This window comes from Dendrobates tinctorius, unplaced genomic scaffold (genome assembly GCF_039654945.1).
Source record: "Dendrobates tinctorius isolate UK_male_01 unplaced genomic scaffold, ASM3965494v1 ptg000035l, whole genome shotgun sequence".
NCBI lineage: Eukaryota > Metazoa > Chordata > Amphibia > Anura > Dendrobatidae > Dendrobates > Dendrobates tinctorius.
The window spans coordinates 42,060,001-42,077,688 of record NW_027361703.1 but is presented as its reverse complement, the minus strand read 5'-3'; the positions used below and the strand labels follow the sequence as shown (position 1 = coordinate 42,077,688).

Sequence of the window (17,688 nt, the reverse complement as noted above, 5' to 3'; positions counted from 1 at the left end):
CCACTGCTCCCCAGAGTATTCCATTTCTTTCTTTAAAAAAAAAATAAAAAAAAAAATCTGACAATGTTCCAGAGATATGGACCTTTATATTTACTGCTAATTTCTATGGTCTTTACCAAGAAAGCATTGGCACAGGATTCCCTGGGAGCCTATATTTAGGCTCCTCTGCATAATCATCCTGTGGCAACGCCCCATCATTAAAGGCCATAGAAATCAGCGCTAAATGAAAAGGTCCATATCTCTGACATTGTATGGCCAATATAAAACAAAATAAAATAAAACAAAACAATGGAATACCCAAGGTAACAGCAGGAAACAAGAGCAAAAACTGGCTACTTTTGACCTGTTGACAGGTCCTCTTTAAGCAATAGTGAGCTTAGACCAAATGGTAGGTGAATCATTTACCTACATTTATATTACATAACTGAGATAAATGCAGTACTCACTAATTTTAATCACTATTTGCTGTTTCTGCATTTTCCCCAGTGACTTTCCTCCACTGAAGTGTTACAATAGTATCTCATAAACCAGAAACATATCAGTGACAGACAGCAATTCTGGGGGTGCGAGTTTCCTGATCAGAGTACCGTCTCACACCTTGAAATGCTGTAAAGTTATTCCCAACAGAAATGACACACTTAGCAAGTTTTCTGCAAATCCTTCTCCTGAAAACTACCAAATTATTCTGCCCTTCATTGACACCTTTTATATCCTGTGATTCACTGCTACAGAGGAAAACCCCACAATATACTATGATATTTTGTGTCTTTTTTCAATCTCAAAATAGTATCTTCTACATAATAGATCCAACAAAAAGTAACACAACGAGCATACATGGCTCTTCTCAGAATCTGCACATTAATTCCCATAGTATGTGCATCATCTAGCAACAGCCATCCTAGAGAGCATGAGACCTCCTTCCCTGCTGTCCATACATCAAGGCTAACAGGACTCCTGGGGCTGTCCAACATAGCCACTAATAAAATAAGGAGTTAAATAGACATGGTGGCAGGTTTAATCAATGAAAACTGCTCTATTGCCACATCATGTACTGCAGACGTGTAGGGATCAGCCTTTCTGACCGCACCACGACGTGTAGGGATCAGCCTTTCTGACCGCACCGCGTTTGGATCAGCCTTTCTGACCGCACCGCGTTTGGATCAGCCTTTCTGACCGCACCGCGTAGGGATCAGCCTTTCTGACCGCACCGCGTAGGGATCAGCCTTTCTGACCGCACCGCGTAGGGATCAGCCTTTCTGACCCCACCGCGTTTGGATCAGCCTTTCTGACTGCACCGTGTAGGGATCAGCCTTTCTGACCGCACCGCGTAGGGATCAGCCTTTCTGACCGCACCGCATAGGGATCAGCCTTTCTGACCGCACCGCGTAGGGATCAGCCTTTCTGACCGCACCGCGTAGGGATCAGCCTTTCTGACCGCACCGCGTAGGGATCAGCCTTTCTGACCGCACCGCGTAGGGATCAGCCTTTCTGACCGCACCGCGTAGGGATCAGCCTTTCTGACCGCACCGTGCAAAGTACAATGCCAGAGGATAGTTACATAATTGGGTAGGTCCACCACAAGAGCCTTGTCCAGACATTACATCAAACACAAATATTCAGCCATGGACCTCCCCGATATGTACAAGGATAATAGGGAGACAAAAGCCATGAATTGGGGGAGAATGAATATTACTTCATAGCGTTTGTTCAGGCTGTGGCTTGGTTTTGGTACGCAGTCACTTTCTAGTATTCCTGCATTCCTCCCCACAGTGACACAGCGCACCCAATTATTAGGCACAGTCTTCACATTTTCTATGTTCGCAACTATCACACAATCATTGCCAGACAAGTCTGTATCTATTTCTCTCTGTCGGCTGATGGACGTGATCAATAATGTGCAGGGTCAGCTCCAGTTTCACAGCTGTCTGGATGCAATCAGAACTGTAGACTGATAGACTAGGCCTGGTGCGGTCATGTATCTCATCTCGGAGATATTTATTCAACAGGAGCTACTTCGGTTCCTTCTAGTGAAAGAATTCGGCATCTCATTGAATCCCCATAATGTGTTGGTGAAGGCTACCAGTAACCTCTCCCCAGCTAAATATATTCCTACCTTCCAACCAACCTCTCAGGATTGTCATGGAAAACAAATCTAAAAGGAGTAGTGATTGTACAAATGTGCACCCAGAAGGCAGGTCTAGGAGGTTTTGGTGGATGTCGCCGAAATGAGAAATCAAATATTGGGAGGAATGCACAGTTTCCATTACTTCCATAGAACATAAGACTGCCGATCGAGCGGCTAAACTCACCTTGTGGACACTGAATAGCCCTCTGGTCTGAACACACACTCCACACCTGCAACTTTAATTTCTTCTATATCTTCAGACGTAATGCCCAAGTTTGATCCCATAATAGTGAGCAATATTCCTCCGTTCAGGGGAGCAGCTTTCGGTGTAAACTAAAGGCAAACATTTTATATTATAATATACCAACCGTGAAAGATAGTAATATAGACTAAATCCACAATCAGCCTGATCCAACCCATGGTAAATGTATCCGCTAACTGCAAAACTGATTAATGTCACCTTCTGTAAAGACATGTAGAAAAATGTTCACACCTATTTCATTTGGTCCGAGACTAGATATATTAAAGGCCCAATACACATTTAAGTCACCAAATCTCACATTCATGTTGCATCAGGAGAGATAGCTGTCAGCCAAAAGCCCTGGCACCTTAGGAGGGTGGCGAGAACATACCAACGTAGACTAAAACTACTAACTCTGTATTTGTGTCACTTAATAGGCAAAAATGTAACAAAGGCGTAACAATGCCGTACACCGCAGAGTAAGATTATTTATCCACTTCTGTTCAGCTATAACAATCATTGGTAACAAATTGGTAACGGAGGGCCAAAGTTAATAAAATATGCATGGCTACAAGATTTAAGATATGTCACCACAGAGAATTGAAAACGTATAATAAGCCATCATCTAATGACTGCGCTGATGAGCCCCAAATAGGATCTAGTTACCATATTCTGTATATAGAGCGTCACAGAATGTAAAAATACCGCAAACAATTAATGAGCGGAGTGTAGTGCAGCTACTACCTACAAAGGGGAAAAGAAAAGTGGAAATCACTACAAAAAAAGAAAAGGCTTTACGGCCTGAGATCGGGTGCGCAGGGGCGCCGTGAAATGGATGATGTGCAGCAATTCTTCAGGTCTGTTCCTCTACAAATCAGCAGGAAACTATATTGATTGGCTTTAATTTAAACAAAATTCAGCATCTTTGCCTGTGGAAGTCCCACGGCAGGGGAAGAGGGGAAAACTACTCAACTGAAAAACACATCTTTGCATGTATTATTTACAATGTGAACCATTGCAGGAGACAAAATTAGCAAGAATTTAGAAAAAGGGAAAACACTTTTCCAAATATGCCACTCACAGTCTACATAAACCGAACAAGTCAAATATGAAGGTGGTATAATATATATAATACAATTTTGCACACAGTAGTAACTAGATTTATTGATACCAGATAGATGGTAGATATTTACTTTCAAGGATGAAAAAAGATATATTAAGGCTAGTTTCACATTTGCGTCTTTGTGCGCAGCTCATCGTGCGCAAGTAGAAACACATGCAAAAACCCATCATGCTTTTTTGCATGCGTCTGCGTTTATGTGCATTCGTTTTCTAGGTGTTAAACCAGTGTCTACACGTTTACTCGTAAAACACATGCGTACGCAAACGCAGGCGTACGCATGTCCATGCCTGCGTTCCCATAGACTGCAATGCGTTGTTTTGACGCATTCCGTGCGCAAGCGAACGCATGCGTTTTTTTGACGCCTTTGGGCGGACCAAAAAAATGCAACAGGTTGCGTCCGGCGCGTCTAGACGGACACCTCGAAAAAACGCACAAAACGCACATGCGCACAAAAACGCAGACGAACACATGCAAACGCAAGACCATGCGTACGCCATGTTAAACATAGGTAAGCATGACGCATGCGCACAATGCGCTGCACATAAAAACGCCAATGTGAAACCAGCCTAAGCTAATCTGCCAAAAATTAAAATTTTTTTATGGGGCTGTGAGCCTAATTCCAGTCATGAATTACTTACTGGGCTGCTTGCTGTTACTTTGATAAAATCACTGGTTTTATCTGCTACAGGTCTACCATTTCTGTGAACGTGGAGCTCATTATAACCCTGCCTACACCACTGCTTGGCAAGCTTTCGGTGGTTTCGTGGCAGAAAGCTGCCAATCACTGTTGGTGGGGAGGTTATACTGAGCTCATTAACCCCATAACGACCGCCGATACGCCTTTTAACGGCGGTAATTAAGGGTACTTAAACCACAGCGCCGTTAATTCACGACGCTGTGGAGAAAGTAAATAGCGCCCCCCAGTGTCGGATTTTCTCCGGGGTCTCGGCTGCCGGGGGTAGCCGAGACCACAGAGAACATGAATCGGGTCGGTTTTTACCGACTCCGCTTTTGCGATCGCCGTTATTAACCCTATAACGGCGATCGCAAAAAAAAAAAAAAAGCCGCGATTTTTGCATTTAATTTCTCTTTGCTCTGATGTGATCGCACATCAGAGGAGAGAGAAATAAGGTCCCCGATCCCCCCTGTACCTCCCGGTGGTCCTGGGTCCCTGCGGCTTCCTCCTGTGGGCGCCACCATCTTGGATCTGGAGAAAATGGCAGGCCTATGCGCAGTGCGCCCACTGGGAATCTGCAGGCTCCGGCTGGCAGATTCCATTCATTCATTTTGATCACTATGATAAACTATCATAGTGATCAAAATAAAAAAAAAAATAGTAACTAGCCCCCCGTTTATCACCCCCTTAGATAGGCAAACATAATGAAATAAAGAGAATATTTTTTTTTTCATTTTTCCATTAGGGCTAGGGTTAGGGCTAGGGTTAGAATTAGGGCTAGGGCTTGAATTAGGGTTAGGGCTAGGGCTTGAATTAGGGTTAGGGCTAGGGCTTGAATTAGGGTTAGGGCTAGGGCTTGAATTAGGGTTAGGGCTAGGGCTTGAATTAGGGTTAGGGCTAGGGCTTGAATTAGGGTTAGGGCGAATTAGGATAAGGGTTAGAATTAGGGATTAGGGTTGGGATTAGGGTTAGCGTTGGGATTAGGGTTGTGTGTTGAGGGGTTTCCACTATTTACCAACTTTGGGGGTCTAATTTCTCCTGTTACCCTTGGTAAAATAAAAAAAATTGGGGGCTAAAAAAAAAACTTTTGTGGAAAAAAAAAACGACTATTTTCACGGCTCTGCGTTATAAACTTCTGTGAAGCACATGGGGGTTCAAAGTGCTCACCACACATTGAGATCAGCTCCTTGGGGGGGTTTATACTGTTTAGGCACATCAGGGGCTCTGCAAACGCAACATGACGCCCACAGAAAATTCCATCAAAGCCTGCATTCCAAAATGGCGCTCCTTCTCTTCCGAGCTCTCCCATGCGCCCAAACAGTGGTCCCCCCATCACCCCCACATATGGGGGATCAGCGTACTCAGGACAAATTGCACAACAACTTTTGTGGTCCAATTTCTCCTGTTACCCTGGTGAAAATAAAACATAGCGGGCTAAAAAAATCATTTGAGGAAAAAAAAAAGGGATTTTTTTATTTTCACTGCTCTGCGTTATAAACTTCTGTGAAGCACTTGGGGGTTCAAAGCGCTCACTACATATCAAGATAAGCTCCTTCAGGGGTCTAGTTTCCAAAATGGTGTCACTTGTGTTTTTTTTTTCCACTGTTTAGGCACATCAGGGGCTCTCCAAAAGCGACATGGCGTCCTCTCTCAATTCCAGCCAATTCTGCATTGAAAAAGTCAAACGGTACTCCTTCCCTTCTGAGCTCTGCCGTGCGCCCAAACAGTGGTTTACCCCCACATATAGGGTATCAGCGTACTCAGGACAAATCGCACAACAACTGTGGAGGTATGATTTCTCCTGTTACCCTTGTAAAAATAAAAATTTGGGGGCGCAAAGATCATTTTTATGGGAAAAAAAATTATTTTTTATTTTCACGACTCTACGTTATAAACTTCTGTGAAGTACTTGAAGGTTCAAAGTGCTCACCACACATCTAGATAAGTTCCTTAAGGGGTCTAGTTTCCAAAATGGAGTCACTTGTTGGGGGTTTCCACTGTTTAAGAACATTAGGGGCTCTCTGAACGCAACATGGCATCCGATCTCAATTGCAACCAATTCTGAGTTGAAAAAGTCAAACGGCGCTCCTTCCCTTGCGAGCTCTGCCGTGCGCTGAAAAAGTGGTTTACCCCCACATATGGGGTATTGGCGTATTCAGGAGAAATTGCACAACAAGTTGTGGTTTATTTTCTCTTTTACCACTTGTGAAAATAAAAAAAATTAGTTCTGAAGTAAATTTTTTGCAAAAAAAAGTTAAATTTAATTTTTTCCTTCCACATTGCTTTAGTTCCTGTGAAGCACGTAAAGGGTTAATAAACTTCTTGAAAGTGGTTTTGAGCACCTTGAGGGGTCTAGTTTTTAGAATGGTGTCACTTTTGGGTATTTTCTGTCATGTACACCCCTCAAAATGACTTTAAATATGATGTGGTCCCTAAAAAAATGGTTTTGTAAATTTTGTTGCAAAAATGAGAAATCGCTTGTCAACTTTTAACCCTTATAACTTCCTAACACAAAAAAATTTTGTTTCCAAAATTGTGCTGATGTAAAGTAGACACGTGGAAAATGTTATTTATTAAGAAATTTATGTGACACATCTCTCTGATTTAAGGGCAACAAAATTTAAAGTTTTAAAATTGCAAAATTTTCAAAATTTTCGCCATATTTCCATTTTTTTTCATAAATAAACAAGACATATCGAAGAAATGTTACCACTAACATGAAGTACAATATGTCACAAAAAACATACTCAGAATCAGCGGGATCCGTTAAAGCGTTCCAGAGTTATAACCTCATAAAGTGACAGTGGTCATAATTGTAAAAATTGGCCCGGTCATTAAGCTACAAAATGGCTCTGTCACTAAGGGGTTATTATGCAGGACTACCTGGCAGCAGGTTTACTAGTCCTCTAGTGATAATCTCATGCTGATAAAAACAGTGATTTTATCAAAACTAATACAGGCAGCCTAGTAAATGACACATTGCTGGAATCTGGATCTCCATGTCTCTACATTAGACTCCTTTTAGATTTGGTGGCAAAAATTTGGTGACAGTTTCACATTAAAAATAACAAGAATTATATCTTACATCTGTGATGACAGGATCAGGGCACTCCAGTATAGCAGATCCGTGACACATTTCCTTGTAGACACATTTGTTGCTACACCAGACACACTCGTACTTTGGATCGGCAGCCAGGCACAAACTACAATCGCTTCTTCCGAAAAAGCAGCTGTATAGGCTTACTAGAGAAAAACATAACACAGAACTGCATCATTCCATAAATCCACATATTGGTTTGTCTCCTACATAAATTGGATTTTTATACTAAATATTTATAGGCTGCATTTAAAAAATACATTGCATTACAGGAATCCCCATCCCTTCTACATCTGGAATAGTTCAGCCTACAGGGTCGTAACTCATTGCTTATTTAGACATGCCAATAATTGTACAGATTTGATTAAAATGATCATACAGAAAAATATGTATATACCAGATATGGCTTGCAGGGGTTGTCTCATTCTCAGGTGGTTAAAATTGGAAAGTGTTTGTAATAACAAGCAACCTTACAATTTACTTCTACTACTTAAATTCTCAAGAATTCTATAGTGTATAGCTTGTTGCTTAGCTTACCGACCACCCTCAGACTAGCACGTTACCATGCTTTGTTTTAAAATCCATCCAGATCTCTGGATCCAGCCAGTGTCCTTTCCACTATGCTCCTTTAAAGCACTTTAAAGTTTAAATTAAAATAAATTATATATATATATATATATATATATATATATATATATATATACATACACACACATAGTATATATAACATTATCCAATCATAGTAGTGCGTAAATGTGGTCCTGATTGCATGCTAATCTGTATGTCACCAAATGTTTATTAATTTTATAGCATTTACCCCACTGATTACCTCAGTTTTTGAGAGGTATAATTGACTGGCAAGATAAACATACCATTCAGTTTACTGTCAATCTTTCGATCATCCACTTTAATATAAATATCAAGGGCAACAGATTCTTCATTTTGAGCAGATAGCTAAACAGAAATAAAGATAGGTTACATATTGTCATACCAAAGCTGTAATTAAAAGAAAATTTTGAATAATCTTGTAGATTAGATAGAAGGCGGCCCCTGACCAATATATATGGGTCTTCTGCAGCTCAAAAGCTCATCACAATGCACAATTCCATCTACTTTGGAAGTGGGCCACGTTACCTCTTGGGCCTGTCACGATCCAGGTTGGATCTGACAGAGTAAACGCACAAAGTAACCTTTTTTTTTCCCTTGGTGTTGTGCCAAAGGTGGTTTTGCCCCCCGATGGCCATTAGGGTCATTGGCACTGTGGTGATTTCAGTTGTAGTTTTCCCCCGGTGGCCATTAGGTTCATTACACTCTGGTTATCTTAGTTTGTGCACTTAATTATGTATCAGGTGTGATAGCTCTATAAGAGAGTATCAGGTGTGTTAATCACTGTTGGTGATAAAGTATTCATTTGCAAGCAAGCCTGGGTGAAGGATGGAGCTAAAGGAGAGTCACGGGCAGCTCAGAGAGAGTCCTAAAGTGGATTGGTGGAGTCAGCGATGGTGTCTGCAAGGAGTGCTGGCACGGCGTGGTGGAGTCAGCTATGGTGTGGACTCTGTTTGCTCCAAGGCTGCACTATGGTGCTGAGAAGATCCGTTTCTGGACAGTGCACCCAGATGTCAGACATGGTGGACGAAAAGATGCACGCAGGTGGTGGGCTCTGTTGCTAGGAGTGTAAGCAACAGAGCAAAGCTAAGTGGTGTTTCCCCTGTTTTGTCACTTTTCCTTGTGTGTGTTTAGTGCAGTGGTGGTATTAGTCTCTGCACCGACCAATTCCCTAGTGAGGGTTTAGGTGCAGGGCGAGTCAGGGTTTTGAGGTTCTTAATCGGCGCCCGGTGCGGAACCAGCCTAGGGAACGTTAGTGTAGAGACACTGACTCAGGGGAGTGCAGGAGGTCTCCACGTCCCTATTCCCTAGCGCAGGGCCACCATTGTTAATGTTACCCAGGTTTTCCCTTTTCCCCTTGTCTTATTGTATTAGTTACCGGCCTGCGGGCCGTGTCACATAGGACAATCACACTTGCCACGTCCTGTTGTATCAGTTACCGGCCTGCTGGCCGTGTCACTCAGGACGGGGCACGTGACAGGGCCCTGTCCGCAGGTTGCACCAATGGCATGCCTGCACCAGATCGTGTATCAGTACGTACACATGCTTGCATGCATAGAATACTCTACAACTCTTACTGCATGCATAGCACACAATCATGTTCCAAAATACACATTAGGCTGGTTTCACATTAGCGCTTTTTAAGCGCATGCACGGCCAGGGGTAGCTCCGCCCCCGAGCCGGCTCTCTGCCCGGCGTGCCCGCCCCTTGCTTGTAGCGCCGCCTCCTAGCGCACAGCGGCGCCTGCGATCGGCGCACCCTATCTTTAGCATAGGGTGCGCAGATCGTGCGCAGGCCGTGCGCTAGTTGCACTTTGACCTGCGCTGCGCACTCTTGATGGTGCGCCGTGCGCGCCAAAATACGAAAAGTTTGATTTTGGCGCGCACGGCGCACCGTCAAAAGTGCGCAGCGCAGGTCAAAGTGCAACTAGCGCACGGCCTGCGCACGATCTGCGCACCCTATGCTAAAGATAGGGTGCGCCGATCGCAGGCGCCGCTGTGCGCTAGGAGGCGGCGCTACAAGCAAGGGGCGGGCACGCCGGGCAGAGAGCCGACTCGGGGGCGGAGCTACCCCCAGCCGTGCGTGCGCTTAAAAAGCGCTAATGTGAAACCAGCCTTACTTCATGAAAATGCAGAAAACTAGATTTGTGAAATCCCTGATCACAATGACTGAATTGTAGAACATGAATGTTTTTTAAAGTACGAAAACAATGAGGACACTTGTAAATCAGGGAGTCAAGACAAGTAAGAATTTAAAAGGGAGGCGCAGCGCTGGGCGGGGAATAGAGCTGGAGTGACAGAGGCTTCAGATCTACATTAACCATTTGCATATTGAGTCAAACACTGATTACTCAGAAATGGAGGAACAGACTTGACATGTGAAGGTACTGCTGGACTTGTCTTTTAAAGTTACAAATAGTTTGGGTGTGAAATTCTGTCTGACAGATTCCTTTTAAAAAAAGGTATTCCAGTCATGCTCAGCCATTTCCATAAAGTGTCATAAAGAAAGTGCACATGGTGCCCCAATTTCAGGTCATATGCAACAAGTCTGTAAAAACGGAATTTGTTGGAACAGCCATTTAACAGTGTTCAAAGATTGTATATTTAAAAAAAAAAAAAAAAAAAAACATAGCACAAGACATGCCTGGATTTCCCAATACCTCACATCTGGAAGAATGAAGGCAGGGTGTTTATGGGTTAAGGGAACTAGGACTCTATCATACTAAACAAATAAGCTATAGGCATAAAAAACTAAAACACATCCTATCCAAAACAGCGTGGGCACAATAATTACAAAGGGTGTCCACATTCTTTTGGCCATATTGTGCAAGTACCGTATATACTCAAATATAAGCCGAGATTTTCAGCCCATTTTTTGTTTTTGGGGCTGAAAGTCTCCCCCTCCCTCCCCCATGATATATGGAGCATCTTATGGGGGCAGCATATGGGGGCATAATATATGGAGCAGCATATGGGGGCATAATGTATGGAGCATCTTATGGGGGGAAGCATATGGGGGCATAATATACGGAGCAGCATATGTGGGCAGCATATGGGGGCATGATATATGGAGCAGCATATGGGGGCTTGATATATGGAGCATCTTATGGGGCAGCATATTCTATGGAGCATCTTATGGGGCAGCATATGGGGCCATAACCTTTATGGAGCAGCATATGGGGCATATTATTCTAGGGAGCATCTTATGGGGCCATCATTAACCTTTGTGCAGCATTATATGGGGTGTATTTTGTATGGAGCATCTTATGGAGCCCATTATGAACTGTATGGAGCATTATATGGGGCTCCTGATTCAATATGGCTATTCAAAAACATTTATACTACTTATGTCTCAATTAATTTTACTTTTATTGGTATCCATTTTTATTTTTGAAATTTACCAGTAGCTGCTGGCTTTTCCACCCTAGGCTTATACTCGAGTCAATAAGTTTTCCCATTTTTTTGTGGCAAAATTAGGGGTGTCGGCTTATACTCACGTCGGCTTATACGCGAGTATATAAGGTAAGCAAAATAAAACCTTTCCAGCTCTTGAGTACTATTACCATACAAGAAGAATGAGATATCGATTAGAAGTTATTTAGCTAAAAACAGACACCTCCTAAACATGGAGAACCAGGTAACATAAAGGGAAATACCTCTGGAACGGAGAGTGAGAACGTGTCCTCATTCGTTACTACAGGAACATCGAACTTCATTCTATCATTGCCAGCATCATTTCCAGCCCGAAAACGTTTTCCCTGCAGTTTTGAAGGAAAAGGAATGGTTAGGCTAGAACTACATGGTGACTTTTCCATGACAGCCAGTGCTCAACTAAAGCTCAATCACTGCCGCTGTTACAATGCAGCACTATACAAGTGAATGGCATTACAATGCGACACTTAGGCTGGTTTCACATTTGCGTTTTTTAGCGCTGGAAAAAAACGCATATGTGCGCATGCGTTTTTTCCCCTCTATTTAACATGGGTGCGCATACCTGCGCGCTTGTAAGCGCATGTATGCGATTTTCATGCGCTGCGTTTTTTTGGGGTGTGCGTTTGTATTTTCCAGACGCAGCATGTTGCATTTTTTGGCCCTGCAAAAAAGCGCATGCGCACATATGCGCACGTTTTGAGCTAAAAATGGCCATTATAGCCTATGGATGCGCATATGTGCGCACTGGCATGCGTATGCGTTTTTTTGCATATGCGTTTTTTTTTTTTAACCATGGAATTTAGGGGTTTGGGTTAGAGTTAGGGTTAGTTAAGGGGGTTTAGGGTTAGGGTTAGGGTCAGGGTTAGGGTTGGGGTTTGGGTCAGGGTTAGGGTTAAGTATGGTTTGGTTAAGGGTTAGGGTCAGGGTTAGGGTCAGGATTAGGGTTAAGTATGGTTTTGTTAAGGGTTAGGGTCAGGGTTAGGGTTAAGTATGGTTTTGTTAAGGATTAGGGTCAGGGTTAGGGTCAGGATTAGGGTTAAGTATGGTTTTGTTAAGGGTTAGGGTCAGGGTTAGGGTCAGGGTTAGGGTTAGGGTCAGGGTTAGGGTTAGGGTTAAGTATGGTTTTGTTAAGGATTAGGGTCAGGGTTAGGGTCAGGATTAGGGTTAAGTATGGTTTTGTTAAGGGTCAGGGTTAGGGTTAGGGTTAGTTAGGGTTTGGGTTAGGGTTAAGTATGATTTGGTTAAGGGTTAGGGTCAGGGTTAGGGTCAGGGTTAGGGTCAGGGTTAGGGTCAGTAAAGTCATGGTTTGGGTAGTGTGAGGGGCCACCTAAAAATGTTGGAAAAAAACGCAAACGCGGTAAAAACGCACTAAAAACGCATACAAACGCATAAAAACGCTGAGTTTTTTTCATGCATGCTCATAAAAATGCTTGAAAAAAACGCAGCAGTTGTATGCTTTTGTATGCGTTTTTTCAATGCGTTTTTTTGCGGGAAAAACGCGCTGCAAAAAAAAGCAAGTGTGAAACTAGCCTTACACTGCCGCAACAAAAAATATCACACTCACTTTTTTTGAGATTTTATTGATGGGGTTGTGTAGCCTTAAACGTGTAAAATAAAAGTACCAGAAATGTTAGGCCATAAGATTCCTAAATCACTAGGATAATACCCCAAAGGCTTCCTTCAAGATTTTCTTTGTTTTTTTTTCTACTTATTTGGAATAAATACCAAAAAACATTCACAACTTTCATGCATTTTTGTGTGTTATTTCTAGTCCTAAAAAAGAGCCTCTTGTATAAAAAAAAAAAAAAAAAAAAAAATCTATTACAGAATGCTGTATTCTGAAAAAAACATGGAATGGACCCCAAAAATACACAAAGTGGAGATAAACAATGAAGAAAAATACAGCAGAAGTAAACAATGCTTGAAGTGGGGTGTTTTATATTTCTCTATTAACTTACAGCCAAAGTGGGGTGTTTTATATTTCTCTATTAACTTACAGCCAAAACCTGAACCATTAAGGGAAAACCCACAAATCCATATTTCCGACTGCGACGCACAGACAGACTGTGTCTACTAACCCGAAATAGACAGTCTCAGACATATACGAGAGACGATGGAGTGAAGGGCAGAAGAGCTTCGGCTTGTGTACTGAGGTCCAATCTCAGATGGCAAAACATGGATGTGTGAATATCGCCTTGTATTAATAGTACGGTCATAAAAATTTCAGCAACAAAATCTGCGACACTAAGGAGTTTATGCAGCGCATCGATTCCACCCGACCTGACATTGGGGGTGTAGAGAAGCTGCTGCACCACTGCGTCCTATTAAAATACGCCATGTACACCACACCTGCCAGGCTTTAGTGAGTTGACATGGAGATGCTAGAGCCCAGATTTATAGCTTTCTGTGATATTTTTCAGTATTTCCATGCTGAAAGCTGTTGAAATGCTGACGGGGCTTTGCCCCACCACACGCAATGATTGACAGCTCTATCTGCACACAAGAAACGCTGTCAATCACAGTGTGGGTGGGGAACAGGACTGTCAGGTTCTCTCATCAAGTTATGGCAGCATTTATCCCCTTCAGGACACCACTACGCTTGCTCTTCAGTATGTAGCATTAATTACTCTGTTCCAAGAGCCGTAGCGGTTTGATTTTTCTGTCAATATAGATATATGCTGGCTGTATGGGACAAATTGTACTTTTTCTCATAGTGCAATGTTATGGTACATATTATATGCTGATAAACTTTCATTACTTTTTTTGTGGAATAGGCGATGAAACAGCAATTCTGCGGTTTTTCACGTTGTATTTTCTTTCAAACAGCGTTTGTCATTCTGAAAGTCGTAGCTTTTCTACTCTTCTGTTGACTTGAGTGATTAGTTGATGTCTTCTTTGTCCTTTTATGATCACTTGCTATTTTTTGAGAAATGGATCAATGTACTATAGTCCTACAGTGGGCCTCGGTTTTCAATGTGTCTGATCACTCAGAGTTCCTTTCAGTGTTATCATGTGTATTATTTTAGACTCTGGCCAATGTTAGCCCCAGGCTGCCATGACAAAGCATCAACATCTCTATGATAAAGTTATGGGTGAGATAGAGGTGAGGTGGTGGGGATATCAGAGCCTAATGCCACTGAAGCTCCATCTGGCCTCTTCGTTCATGGGTCACTCTCTTTTTGATGGCACAATGTCACCTGAGGCACTCACTAGGCCTCAGGTGCTACATTCTGTGAGGCACAGAGGCCTACTCTGCATTACGATCAGCGGCAACAGTGAAGATTAAAAGTACACTGTGTGCTGTTTTGTTTCACCCCTTTCCAAGCCCACTACTAATAAGATGGCTGCCATTTTGATGGATTTGCCCGAGGTGAATCACAAAAACAAAATTTAGGTTACATCAAGGAGAACAAGGAGAGCTGTTTATTTGAAATACTTAATCAAATAATAGAAAACAAAAAACTTAAAGCTAATTAAAGACATTTGATGTACACTTTTATTCTTTCACTGTACGTCCAAAAAATGAAGCAACTTTGATGAATCATGGTCCCTAGACCATGATTCATCAAATTATTACAAACAGTTTTTCTCAGAATTCTAGCATAAAACTGCTTGAAATGTAGCAAAACTTTGAGGTTTTTGACGCTTTTATACCAGTTCTACCAACATTTTGAATAGCGAGTGGTGCTTAGCTGGAATTAGGCACAGCCGAGAGATCAACAAAATCCCCATAATTACTGTAATGCCACAATTTTTGGTTGAGCATGCCAGCTGAAGTATGCTCCAAATTTATGAAGATGCTCTAGTTTCTTAAGGATTTTGACGCACCTTACGCCACCTCCTGCACTTCTTCCATGCTGCAGAGGCATAGCTGCTTCTGCTAGCAACCTGGGAAAGAGCACAGTTCGGACCAGTGGAGCGACCACTTTCAATCTTCAAGAGCACACCACTCCTAGTAGAAGGAGGCAGATGGGGGTGGTGCGCTCCTGAAGATGCATCAAAAGATGTATTAAAATAAACAATGAAATCTGCACCAAAAATGCATAAAAAAGGGGAAAAAAGCAATAAATAAAAGTAGACTTCTGTTATGTATTCTGGTGATGAAAAGCTGCAGCATTTTCACATGTGGGAATATGACCCTTCATTTTGACTGCAGAGGACCAGCTTGGAAGGAGGGGGGTGACTAATCCAGCAGATTATACACGTCATACATCTGGCTGGTCTACTAGCTTATTAAAACAGGAAACAGATATATTTCTCATGATTACAACATTGCCTCAATGCTTTACTCATTTGTGCTTCTGAAACGTCTTGTTCAAGAGTGAAATGAAAATGCACAAAAGAATAACAGTAAAATGATACATTACTTTGAAAGGTTCAAGATTTTTCCCGGAAAACTGGATAGTATTTGTTAGATCCATTGGGATAAATGAGGGATCTGGTTGGAAGAACTGTGGACAATCTCCTTCCTAAAAAAGATAAATGGATTACTAATTATTCTAAAAGAAAAAAAAAAACAGAAGAAAGTGGTACATGCAAAAATAAGCAGAAATGTAGTTGAATATAAAAAATAAAAAAAGTGCAAGCCTTTGCAATAATACAGTATATCAGTAACTCAAAACCTTTACCAGGCATGGCAGATAACTAAAAAACATGAACAGAACAAAGGTGAAAAATGGATGCCTGAATGAGGCCTTAGGAAACTATAGAAACTATAAGGCTATGTGCCCACGTTAGCGTTTTTAAACGCTCAGGAAACGGGTCTCCTTCCCAGAAACCGCGCAATTTGTGCGCAAAAACCATGCGTTTTTGATGCGTTTTTTTCCGCACGTCTTCTGGACTATAGAAAATAGCCAAAAACGCGGACCTAAGCGGAAATTAATGAACATGCTGCATTTTTTTTTACCGGTAAGCGTTTCCTTAGCGGTAAAAAACGCATCCATTGGCACAAAAAGGCCAAAATGCATTAAAATGAATGGGATGCTTCTTTTCAGCGTTTTTGATGCGGTTTGACCCCGAAAAACGCATCAAAAACGCTTAAAAAACGCAACGTGGGCACACAGCCTAAATGTAGTGCAACCACAAACATTGAGCGTCGAGGAGGATTCATGTGACCACAATGTGGCTGTATTTTATAATCCATATTACATTCACAGTTCCTGGCGTCACTACTAGTCTCATGGCATAACTATCAGTTCATAGGCAAATATTATGCTGTTAGTTCAATTTACAAAACCCTATAGTTTGGCTGGAAATTTGTAGCTGTAAAAAAAAAAAAAAAAAAAAAAAAAAAAAAAAAAAAAAAAAAAAAAAAACCAGAACACAAAATAATCCCTAAAAATTAGCTTTTAATTCAATCACTAAAAACATAAAATAGACAAAATGACTAAATACCCAGGGGGTCAGCGATCAGAGTCAAATAAGCAAAGTCAATTATTACTCATGCATATAATTGTAGACCTCAGGGCAAAAAATCTACCATGCCCTAATAAACCCTATTGAGGCCCTTCCTGACCGCGGAGGTTGGCACCCTAATTGTTGACGGCATGGCGCCCCCGCTCAACGTCGGCATCCCTAATAACGCCCTAGACCACCCTATGTATACAAAAATGGGGGACACAAAAAATAAACACACACACCTATAATAATGTGTCCCCCATTTTTGTATACGTAAGGTGGTCTAGGGCGCTATTAGGGACGCCGACGTTGAGCGGGGGCGCCATGCCGTCAACAATTAGGGTGCCAACCTCCGCGGTCAGGAAGGGCCTCAATAGGGTTTATTAGGGCATGGTAGATTTTTTTGCCCCAAGGTCTATAATTATATGCATGAGTAATAATTGACTTTGTTTATTTGACTCTGATCGCTGACCCCCTGGGTATTTAGTCATTTTGTCTATTTTATGTTTTTAGTGATTGAATTAAAAGCTAATTTTTAGGGATTATTTTGTGTTCTGGTTTCTTTTTTGATTATACAATCCTATACATATCTTGTGGAGGTTTTGTTTCAAATTTGTAGCCGTAACAAGAAATCCAGAAAAGAAAACACCAGTACGTACCTACCCAAACCACCACGACTTGGATCTAATCACCTCACTTCTACTTATGCTACTGGCCATTTTTTTCCTCCATACATGCCGAGTGGGGGGCTCCTCTTTGTATAAGAGTATGTGCAATATGACACCTGCCCCCTGCTGTATCACTCACATTCTCCTCATGTTCTATACAGTTTTACTCTAGATGGATTTTAGAGACAATCACGTGGTTACTGTTGGGTTATATTGTAACCACAGAAATGGGAAAAGATGCCCTTTGTGCCCTATTTACACTATTTGGCCACCCTAAATAAATGGATGCCCCTTACTAAGTTCAGCTGGTTCAGCCACACACAT

At 42.0% G+C, this 17,688-nt stretch overlaps 1 protein-coding gene across 2 annotated transcripts in view; it reads right to left on the bottom strand.

Moving 5' to 3' along the window:
• PLXNB2 (plexin B2) overlaps positions 1 to 17,688 on the bottom strand; it is a 295,006-nt gene that overhangs the window by 52,572 nt on the left and 224,746 nt on the right. For both annotated transcript variants that reach the window (XM_073573427.1, XM_073573428.1), the window contains 5 exons: positions 15,667 to 15,768; positions 11,524 to 11,625; positions 8,135 to 8,216; positions 7,251 to 7,408; positions 2,310 to 2,458 (listed from right to left, as the gene is read on the bottom strand). In XM_073573427.1, the coding sequence (XP_073429528.1) occupies positions 2,310 to 2,458; positions 7,251 to 7,408; positions 8,135 to 8,216; positions 11,524 to 11,625; positions 15,667 to 15,768 (593 nt within the window). The remainder of the gene's footprint in view (positions 1 to 2,309; positions 2,459 to 7,250; positions 7,409 to 8,134; positions 8,217 to 11,523; positions 11,626 to 15,666; positions 15,769 to 17,688) is intronic.